This window comes from Chiloscyllium plagiosum, unplaced genomic scaffold (genome assembly GCF_037043375.1).
Source record: "Chiloscyllium plagiosum isolate Xiang-an unplaced genomic scaffold, Cpla_swu_hap1 HiC_scaffold_29, whole genome shotgun sequence".
In the NCBI taxonomy this organism is placed as follows: domain Eukaryota; kingdom Metazoa; phylum Chordata; class Chondrichthyes; order Orectolobiformes; family Hemiscylliidae; genus Chiloscyllium; species Chiloscyllium plagiosum.
This window is the reverse complement of record NW_028270167.1, coordinates 11554100-11565685: the sequence shown is the minus strand read 5'-3', so window position 1 is coordinate 11565685 and position 11586 is coordinate 11554100. Positions and strand designations below refer to the sequence as shown.

The following is an 11586-nucleotide window of genomic DNA, read 5'->3' as shown; positions in this document are numbered from 1 at the left end:
GCTGCCTGAGGAAGAAGAGACATTGTTGGGCCTTTGTAACCAGTGCGTCAACATGAAGGGTCCAAGAAGCTTGTTGTGGATGACCACACCCAGGAGCTTGACACTCTCCACTCGTTTCCAGCTTTTAATGTGTAGTGGGGCATGAGTAACATCCCACTAAAAGTCAATAATGAGTTCCTTGGTTTTGCCAGCATTGAGAGCTCGGTTGTTATCAGTGCACCATTTTTCCAGGTCTTCCACCTCCCGTCTGTAGTCTCTTTCGTTGCCATCTGAGATTCGACCAACTATGGTGGTGTCATCAGTGAACTTGCAAATGGCATTAGTCTGGTATTTGGTGACGCAGTAGGGGCTGAGTACGCACCCATGGGGGGTTGCAGTATTGAGTGTTAGTGACGATGAAATATTGTCCCTAACCTTCACTGATTGTGGCCTGTAGGTCAGGAAACTGAGGATCTAGTTGCAGAGAGTGGGGCTTAATCCAAGATCACTAAGTTTAGTAATCAGTCTCAAGGAGATAATAGTATTGAAGGCTGAACTGTAGTCAATCAGTAGGATTCTTAAGTAGCTGTTCTTGGTGTCAAGATGTTCTAGGGAGAAGTGAAGGGCAAGTGATATGGCATCTGACGTTGATCTGTTGGTCTGTTAGGCAAATTGGAGTGGGTCAAGTGTAGTGGGGAGGCTGGAGTTGATTAATGCCATGACCAGCCTTGCAAAGCACTTCATGACCGTCGAAGTTAGGGCCACTGGGGTGGTAGTCATTGAGACATGCAGCATGAGCCTCCTTAGGCACAGGGATGATGTTGGCCCTTTTGAAACAGGCAGGGACAGTGACCTACTGCAGGGAGAGGTTGAAGATGTCCGAGAAGACCTCTGCCAGTTGATCTGCACATTCTCTGAGTGCACGGCCTGCTACTCCGTCTGGTCCCATCGCTTTCCTTGGATTCACACGAAGGAAAACTGATCTGACCCCTGATGCAGTGACTGCTGGGATAGGTTCATCAGGACTTGTCGGAATAGGTGTTACCTCTCCACAAAATTCTGCTCAAAGCGAGTATAGAGAGCATTGAGATGACCCGGGAGGAATATGTCATCATCTGCTATCTTGTACTGTCTCTTTTTAGAACCTGTAATGTCATTCAATCCTTGCCATAATTGACAGGTATCTGTCTGAGTCTCTAGTTTGGATCGGTATTGGTCCTTGGCTGTCTTAATGGCTCTGCAAAGGTCATACTTGGATTCCTTATATTTGAGTGGGTCTCCTGATCTGAGGGCCTCACGCCTGGTTTTTAGCAGGTTCTGTATGTCCTGATTCATCCAGGGTTTCCTGTTGGGGAACACCCGGATTGACTCCCTCAGTATACAGTCCTCCACACACTTGCTGATAAAGTCTGTGATGGTGGTGGTGTACCCGTCCAAGGTACCTGCGGCCTGTTTGAACATGGTCAAATCAGCCGATTCCAGACAGAACCGGAGTTTATCCTCTGCCTCCTTCTCCTGGACCTGTATCAGTGAGGGGGTCTCCTGCTTGAGCTTTTGCTTGTAAGCCGGGAGAAGAAACATGGCAGTGTCTTCGGAGTTCCCGAAATGAGGGCTGGGGATGGAGTGGTAGGCATCTTTCACAGTGGTGTAGCAGTCGTCTAAAATGTTCAGGCTCCTGGTTGGGCAGGTAATCTTTTGGTGGTATTTGGGCAACACCTTCCTTAGACTGGCTTGATTGAAGTCGCCAGTCACAACAAACAGGGCCTTGGGATGTTCCATCTCCAGGGTGTTAGTGGTGGAGTACAGCACAACCAGAGCTTCCTCAACCTTTGCTTGTGGCAGCATGTACGCAGCAGTTTCTGTGGTAGATAAAAGGGGTGGTATTTGATGGTGAGGAGTTCAAGGTTTTCGGGAGCAATGGTTCCCAGGGTTGCAATGTCCATGCACCAAAAGTTGTTGATTAAAAAGCAAATCCCTCCACCCTTTGTCTTACCTGAGGACGCTGTGCAGTCCATATGATGGATGGATGGAAAAACCATCAGCCTGAGATTACTTAATTTGTATCTGATATAGTTCAAGCAGAGAGAGAATGAGTTAGATTTCTAGCAGATGGTGACCATAGCAGGTGGAAATCTCTTGTAAAGGAATCTGTATTCCCTCTAGAACAATGCAATTGATGCACAGAAATAAGCCTAACATTAATGAATTGAAGCACAGTAAAACGTAAATGCTGAAGAAACTGATAAGTTTGTATGATTTTGTTTTGTGTGATAATGGATTGAAATATCAAGGCAACATGAATTTTCTGAAGTGAAAATGGTGAAAATTTGAATTTTTCCACCCAAGAATGTTCTGAGAGAGGTGGAACAGGTTAAGAAGTCAGCAATATTTCCTAGGTTAATTATGTCCATTTATGCATAGAGACGAAATTAAATAATAATTCCATAATCCATACTTTTGTTGAAAATCTCTCATTTATAGAAACTGCATGCCAATGATATGATTTACAAAACTATGCAGATTAACTGTTTGTATTTAGGTAGGACAAATATCAGCTCAAGATGTCCCCAAGGTGGTTACACTCAATAAAATACTCTTTGAAGTGCATTCACAGTAACAATGAGGAATGTAATGTGCACAGAGAGGTTCCAAAACTCAAGTTGATGGACAGCACGGCAGCTCAGTGGCTCAGTGGTTACCACTGCTGCCTCACAGTGCCAGGGACCTGGGTTTGATTCCAGCCTCAGGCGACTGTCTCTGTGGAGATTGCACATTCTCCGTGTGGGTTTCTTTCGGGTGCTCCGGTTTCCTCCCATAATCAAAAGATGTGCACGTTAGGTGAATTAGCCATGCTGAATTGCTCATAGTGTTCAGGGATGTGTAGGTTAAGTGTATTAGTCAGGGGGAAATTTAAGGGAATGGGTCTGAGTGGGTTACTCTTCAGAGAGTCAGTGTGGACTTGTTGAGCCGAAGGGCCTGTTTCCACACTCTAGGGAATCTCTGATTTAACAGATCGGTTACTTTAAAGAGAACTTTTTATTGCAAATAAAAAACTGACTTCAGGGGAAATGTTGAATAGACACAAAATATGCAATAACTAAAATGCATAGAATACAACACACATGAAGTTCTGTGATGTACTTTTATATATAGCCTGGACCACCTTCCTTATAAGTCATAAAAATGGGATTTAAATTGTACATTCTCTCTCATGTTGACAAAATTTATTGCCAACTTGTTCAGATTGGTCTGTGGAGTTCCAACATTAATAGCTATACCGTTCCTTACGCTGCCTAACCTCACTGTTTGGAGGTAATACATTTCAAGTGACATAAGCAAAGTAACCAGTGTAAGCACATGTCTTATCAGCAAATTCCTGGTACGATCACTACATCTCTCCCACTTATGTTTACAGTGACAGTTTTTACAGTTAAGACTTACGGTTTACTGCTTATGGGCATACTGCACACTCCATATATGAAAATTTAACAGTAATGACTCTGAAGCGTTACTCACTGACCAGTATCAATGTCACCAGGTTCTTTAAAAAAACAATTGCAGTATTCTATAGCTAAGTACTGGGAATGGTTAAGTACTTGGTTAGTTTCATTACAACTATACCACCATCCACCCTTCAACCTATTCATATTTACCAGATGGCCATCAGAAAAATGGAGAACATGAATTCTTGGTATATGTTATTGATTGGGAAAAACTATCTGGAAAAAAAAACTTCCAATTGTTTTATCTGTCACTTGCAAAAGAACTAGCATCCTTATTACATATTAGTCTGCAAAGTGATGGGTCATTTCACTAATGGATCTATTTTGGTTCTTCCAGTGTAACCCTCTCAATGTGATTGCACCCAAGTCCATTTCCATTGTTTCAAATGCACACTAAATTGCTTCACCCCATTTCTCTTGCTTGATAGACCATCATTGGTTTCTCCTGCTTTTTTACTTGCAAGATTACACCTACACTTTAATGAATGTCAAATGAGTTTTTGTACTCTGCTTTTATTTCTTCCTCTTATCCCACACACACTTCTTAGCAACACATTCTGAATGTGAAGACTAATGTACAGTAGTCTTTTGGAAAAAGGGTCGCAACTTATGATGAAAACCTGCGATCAGAGTATTTTAAACCTTATTCCCTTCCCTGATCAGATGTTAAAAAATGTGCCCACTTACCTTTAGATAATTTCTGCATTGGAGATTCCTGGATAGGGTGCTCCTGTTACGAATGTTTCCAGGAATCTGCAAATCCAGCTGCAGAGAGAATTGGTATTAAAATCTCTACCTCCTCCCCCGCCACACCAACTCCTTTGGCAGCATTTACTCTGCTGTGTTCTGTGGTTTAAATGTCAAGCAGCATCCACCATCCACTTCCAAAACCTTTGTGGAGTGGAAAGCATGTAAGGCAAGTGTGGGTTAGGATAGCAGTTGTTTAAGGGAGTAAGGTGCAGCATACGTAGGTACCAGGTAAGTGTTGGAATGCTTCGAATAGGTTTGAGATTGAGATGACAGGTGTTGTGGTGGGTTTGGGGGCAGGGAGCAACATCCACTGAGGGTGGGGGGATTGGGCTGGGGTGTGGCTGACATGTGGTCAATGTTTGTCAAGTCCTCAGGGTCAGACCTGAAGAAAGCTGTGCCTGGTGAGATGGGGCAGTGTTGGGTCCCATGGTTTGGGGTACAAATTGAATCATTTTGGATGGGTTTGGGGGTTGGGGTTTTTGGCGTAGAGACTGATTGCCAAGAGTGTGGTGGTTGAAAGGGATCAGAGGGGAGGTATTTGGGTTGGGGATGTTGGTTGAATGGTGAGTGGTAGTTACCCAGGTGTGCAAGTATGTTGTCAATTCTCTAAATTTTCCTTGACAACTATTGGTGTAACTGAGTTAGAACCCTCTAACCTCCCTGATTTAATGGATTCCTTCAGAGGGGTCCAGACACAAGGAATTGGAATATTCAAATTCCGAGACAATTCCCAAAAAGTCTGCTGTGGAATATTGGGTATATCCCACAGATCCAATATGCAACTCCAGTCTACGCTGTTCCAGTGACTCTCTGGCCATCTCAATATCTGAGCCTAGATCTCTAGCGAATATAAAATTTTTAAAATGTTTCAGATGAATCTGAATTTGCTTTTTTGGCTATAAAAATAATTAAAACCTTATGTGTATTTTATTGGAAGATCATTGATCTGAAGCATTAACTCCTTTTGTTCTGCTCACCTGCCCTCCTGAGATTCGACATATCCATCATTTTTTGTTTGAACTTCACTTCCAGCATTTTGCTCTTGTGACTGAACAAATACTGACATGGGTGATACAAGAAACAAGATATTGACATATGTAAAGAAGAAAGATTTCAAGGTTTGAAACAGTAAAAAATATTATTCTGATTAAACCCGTGTTTGGATTCTATGATAAAATATGCTGTATTGGTTGAATGGGTCCTTTTTTCATCCATGAGAGATCTTATGAAAACAAAGAATGAAATAACCTTTCAGTGACTTTCTAACATATGCTGTTTGCCTTCCTATTTACAATATTGCAAAATTGCAAGAAAGTATGTTTTCTATCCTTAAACATTGCAAGAAATTTAAGTTGGCCTCCAAAGTGAATTTAAGAATACCATGAACATAACTTGCTCTCTTAATATCACTTTAATTTTAACTCTTAAAGACAATGCTTGGCTTTTGGTATAATGTGATAGATATGGCAATTAACATTTGCAAAAATTCACTGTGGTTTACACAGACTTTTTTGAGAAAGCTTCATTATTGGGCTTCAGGGCTCCAGCCTCCATCTTTTTGTATAGCTTCTTGCTGCAAATCAGTGGCTATTTTCACAGAATTTTGATATTCTATTAATGAAGAATAAAGGGGAAGAAACATCTTAGGTTCAGCAGATTGAAAAAATATTTGCATTATCCATCTGGAACTCTCCGATCAGTTCAGTGTTGTTGCTGTGACTGAGATCAACTACACTAGCCTAGTGCAGAGATCACACCTGGGGTCTTTCTGCTCTCTGGACATCGACTTCACTTCGGACATGCACCTGTTAAAAATGAAGTATATTATAACCTAGCAGAGGGAAACATATATTTTTTAAATACAGGTACATATTAGTTTTTTGAAACAGACACCAAGGCACTAATTGTACGTTTGACTACCATCCAACCATCTATAATGTTAATGCAAATTCCAGAAAATCAACTGCTGGCAAGACTATTTGCATTTAAACAAATTGCAAAAGGTCAAACTATTTGCTGTATTGTATTGATGTATCCGAGAATAGGTTTCAGCAGACTCGCAACACATTCTGCAGTGGTACAATGTTCTAATGTGGTTGCTGTACATCTTGCTAATCAAAGTTGCTTATTTTTGAGAATATTAAAAAAAGCCCAGAAGAGCTTTTGAACTAATTCCATCAATTCTGCTGCAACATGGAAACTAGTAAGTATTACTCCTTACCAGATATTCTTTCATTTATTGAATATGGTTAGTAATGTCTGCAAAAAAGTTTTGTGATCCAATCCCTGTTTGGTATGACAACAATGCGAGTGGCTATTTTTAAATTTCTGGTGTTTAATTTTAGAATTTATTCAATTTTAATAATCAATATGTTTTAAAAGAAAAGTTTCCCTTTTGAATTTCACTCATAGTTTGACCTATTGAGATGCTTTTCTTCCACTAATTTGGAACTAAGACAAAATGGTCATGAGTAAATCGTTAAATTCTGACTCTAAACTAACAAAAGCTTCCTAGTGGACATGCAGGGACTGTGGACCCTGGAGTGACAATGAGTTGCTCTCAACAGCTGAATTGACTGCTTGAGCTGTTAAAATGATGCTCCAAAATGATGCTGAAAGGCACCTAACATTCTTAGAACCTTGCCCAGTAAGGAGTTAACAGTAGTGGGAATGGTGAGGGAGTAGAAAATTGGCAAGGAAAATACTGTAAACAACCATAAAATAGCATTTCACAGAGAATAATTGAAAGTATATTAATATGTAATAAATTTCAATGACAAGAATAAATTACGTAGGGAAAGTAATTTAGTTTTGTAATTTAACTACAGCAGTCTGATTATCTCCATTGAAACCCACTGGTATACATTTAAAATAATGCTATCACAAAAAAATCTTGTTTTATTGAAGAAGACAATTAATTCAGAGGCATAGTTGATACATTAATAATTATCTGTATAAGTATAATTTCCAGTAACTGTTATGAAGAGATAAGAAGAAACCATGTGTGTCTGGCATGGGATTTGTGTTCCATGACATGTTGAACTGATGGATGGTTCTGCATGATTATAGTTGCAATATACAAACTGTACTTAAGTAATGTAGAAATAAACTGATTAAACTTGTCAGAAGCTAAAACAAAAATTGTGAGAAAATTTCAGCAGGCCTGGCAACATCTGTGGAGAGACATCAGAGTTAACATTTCAGGTTGGGTGACCCTACCTCAGAACTCAGTTGAGGTGTTCAGCATTTCCAGCAACTTTATGTTTTGTTTCTGATTTATAGCATGCACTGTTCTTTTGGCCTTTTAAACTTGTTGGAAGGCTGGAAGGAATGTTGTGATATGGAATCTGGACAGTTTTAAAATATTCTCAAATAAATAAAACAATGAACTGTGGAGCTAGAGATTGGAAATAAACAAAAATAGAAATTGCTGAAGAAACTCAGCAGGTCTGGCAGCATCTGTGGAGGAAGAACAGAGTTAACTTTTGTGTTCAGTGACCCTTAATGAGAACTACTCGCAGAATTGCTCTCAATATGCCCTGGATTTATTCAAATCATCCAATCATTCCATTTTTAGCATTGACTTCCACACTTCCACTTTTACATTCCTTATTTTTTGTTTTGATGGGGGATTCTCGTTTAAAGCACAACAGCAAAAGAAGTAAGCAACATTTAGTAAAGAGAAGATTTTTGCTGGGGATCTTACATTCATAGTTAAATGCCATGAAGAATTATTGACCATTTATTAAAGTTTTTTTTTGGATGTGTGAATGCCCTGTATCCAATTCAATATTTTGTAACCACTAAGTAGGAAATGCCCACTGTGTTGTAGAATTCTTTAAATATAACTTAATTCTTAAATATCGTCCCCTCCCCAGATTCATCCCTGTCTGCAAGGACATTCCTTATCTAGTGCATATTATTTACTCGGTTTTCATTCTGACTGTAAAAAATGAACCTGCCTTCTATCCTCATGTATTGCTAGTCTTGTAAATTTGTAAAAATGCTAAATAAACAATAACACGGATAAAGGTGTTTCTTTTTCCCCGACTCAACTTCTGCAACGGGCCCATTCTCAGTCCCTGTCAAGCTAAGAATTCATCTTGTTTTTTTAAAAAAATAATTAATTTCTCTACTTGTACCTGAAAAAAACCCCTCCAGATCAGACCCACTAAATTTTCAAACAATCTAAGACGCGAGTGCACAGTTTCAACTCGTACCGAGGCGTTTTACAATGTTGTTATGAAAAGAGTATAGTGTAGCGAGTAGATCGCTCCCATTGCACAAGTAAATCTTCCCTACTGCTGACTGTGCAATTCAGATATGTGCACCGTTAAATTACCTCAGCAGGAGATTATGTTGCAAAGACCTGGTCTCAGAATTCCTTTACATAATCTACAGGAAAAAAAATTCTTGTTTTTCGGTTTCTTATTAATTTTAAAGAAGTGACAGGTGATGATGCAACTCTGAAGGTAAATACCTTCACTGGTTAAAAAGAAGTTAATCATTGACACAAAGAAACAAGTACGCTCCTATAAAAATAATTGTAATCGCCCCTCTCATGTCTGTATATTATTCCTTATGCTCAAAGTGTTGTTCTTTATTATCAGCTAGTGAGCAGATTGACTCTGCCCTTAGTCCCTAAGAAATCCGAGCACAATGAAATAAAAGAGTTGCAGAAATGTGTATTAAAATCAATTTGCTGTGCTCATTGAAGCACGGAATTAAACACTGTGTAAAAGTTGTATTGAGTTTGTACAGACAAAAACTATCAGAAAGGAATTCTTGATGAAGGGCTCCTGCTCGCAACGTCGATTTTGCTGCTCCGCGGACGCTGCCTGACCTGCTGTGCTTTTCCAGCACCGCTCTAATCTTGACTCTAATCTCCAGCAGCTGCAGTCCTCACTTTCACCAAAAGTATCAGAACGGCGACCAGATGCTCTGGTCAAATGACTTTGCAACACCCATTCCGACACATATTTAACAGTGACAACTCTTGAATCACAAAGGCAGGAGTAATTTTTCAATTTAAATAAAAAGGATTCGAATTTGGAAAAGATTAGATACATCTAGCGACTGATTTTAAGAGCTAAATATTGCGGGACTCAGCTTGGCAGGAGAAATAGAATTAGAAGAGTTGAACAAACCATGGACCCACAAATTTTCTCTCAAATCTCTATCATTCTTGGACAGAATTTTAAAATAAGTTCAAATAACAGAAAATAGAAACGTTAATGACTTGTAGTTTTATAACAAAAGAGGGTTGAAATCAATGAAGTTTTTGAGGGATTTTATGGTCTCTCAGGCATTAAAATCTTTATCTAAAGTTCTGATCCCAGCTGATATAATCAAAGTCACTCATCAACCAGAAGAAGAATGCCTCATCTTCTGTCTGCGGATCTTACAGCCACAGGCATTAACATTGACTTCACCAGTTTCCAAATCTCCCCTTCCCCCACTTCATCACAGATTCAACCCTCCAATTGGACTGCGACTTGTCCAACCTGTCCATCTTTCTTCCAACCTATCTGCTCCACCCTCCTCACTGATCTATCACAATTATCTCCCATCTGCATCACCATTCCACCTACCTTCCCCCCCCCCCCCACTTCTACCATCCGTGCCACCCCCCCCCCCCCCCCCCATTTATCTCTCAGCCCCCTTCCCCCTCCACATTCCTGATGAAGGGCTTATGCCTAAATATAGATTCTCCTGCTCCTCCAATGTTGCCTGACCTGCTGTGCTTTTCCAGTACCACACTTTTTGACTCTGACTCTCCAGCATCTACAGTCCTCACTTTCTCCTTGACATAATTACTGAACAAGTCAGATCCCAGACACAAATAAATCAAAGAACTGCACTATACCCTTTTCGTAACAACATTGCTGGAGATAAAATGAGAAATTAGTGGAGAAACACAGCAAGTCTGTCAGCATTTGTGGAAAGAAAGCAGAGTCAATGTTTTTACAGGACTTGGGTCAGGTGACTTTTGGAATACAGCGTTCAGTTCTGGTCTCCCTGCTACAGGAACAATACTGTCAAACTTAAGAGAGTGCCGAAAAGATGTACAAGGACGTTGTCAGAATTGGAAAGGTTGAGCTGGAGACAGAGGCTGAATAGGCTGGGGTTATTTTCCATGGAGTGTAGGAGATTGAGGGGAGACCTCATAGAGATTTGCAAAATCATGGATGGGGTGAATTGCGAGGGTCTTTTTCCCAGTGTAGGGGAATCCAAAACTATAGAGCATAGGAGAAAGAGGAAAGATTTAAGAGGGATCTAAGGGGCAACCTTTTCACACAAAGGGTGGTGCATGTAGGGAATGAGATTCCAGAGGAAGTAATGGAGGCTGGTACAATTACAACATTTAAAAAACATCTGGATGGGTACATAGAAGGGTTTAGAGGGATATCGACCAAATGCTGGCAAATGGGACTGGATATCTGGTCGGCATGGACGAGTTGGACTGAAGGATCTGTTTCTGTGCCGTACAACACTATGGCTGTATGACTCTAAATTAATGGATTATCATAATCATGAGGTATCAAGACAATGTAAGAGGAGAGAATCTGCTCCACGTATCAGAAGGGTCAAGAACTGAAGGGCACTCATCTGAGGTGATCGCAATGTGTGTTCCTACTGCAGGAGATAGGGCACCACTATTAAAAATGACTACCAGGAACCATCTGTGCACACACAATTGCATCCAGGATATCACACCATACGTGTTAAAGCTCATGACGGTCACAGCCAATGTCATAGACTCATACAACACAGAAGATGCTCTTCAGCCCATCGAATCAGTGCTGGCCTATCTGCACTAATCCCACTTTCCAGCACTTGGCCAGTAGCTTTGATTGTTATGTCATTGGTATTTGAAACAATCCAAAGAAGTAATTGTTATGGTAATTGCAGACTCATTCAAATCGAACATGCAATGCTTTATCCTTTCCAAAGCAAATGAAGGATCTTTGAGTGTTTAAAAACAAGCATTTTGACTCCAAATTTGGATTAAACTGATTAATATTACAGAAACATCCTGCATCATCAGGTTGTAAATGCATGAAAGGAGAATTTCTGACAGAAAAATGGACTTTTGCATTAGATTTTCATTTTGGAATAATTCCTCCAAAATGACTGAATGCCCTTATTTACATTAATTTATAAAATGTGGTGCTTTGTTGTTGAAAACGGTAACCTGATCGTACACATGGTACTGGCCATAACTAAGGAGCAAGGAAACCATTTTTGACCTGGGAGTCGATAGTGTCCAAAATGACTCTGAGTGTGACAGAGATTGATTCAATTGTGGTTTTCAAAACAGAATTAGAAAATTATCTGAATAGGAAAGATTTGT

The 11586-nt window shown here is 40.0% G+C and overlaps 1 protein-coding gene across 1 annotated transcript in view; it reads left to right on the top strand.

The window, feature by feature from the left end:
* Positions 1-5463: 5463 nt before the first annotated feature.
* LOC122540629 (POU domain class 2-associating factor 2-like) overlaps positions 5464-11586 on the top strand; it is a 50282-nt gene continuing 44159 nt past the window's right edge. The window contains exon 1 of the mRNA XM_043676601.2: positions 5464-6435. Coding sequence (XP_043532536.1) covers positions 6426-6435 — 10 coding nt within the window. The 5' untranslated portion in view covers positions 5464-6425. The remainder of the gene's footprint in view (positions 6436-11586) is intronic.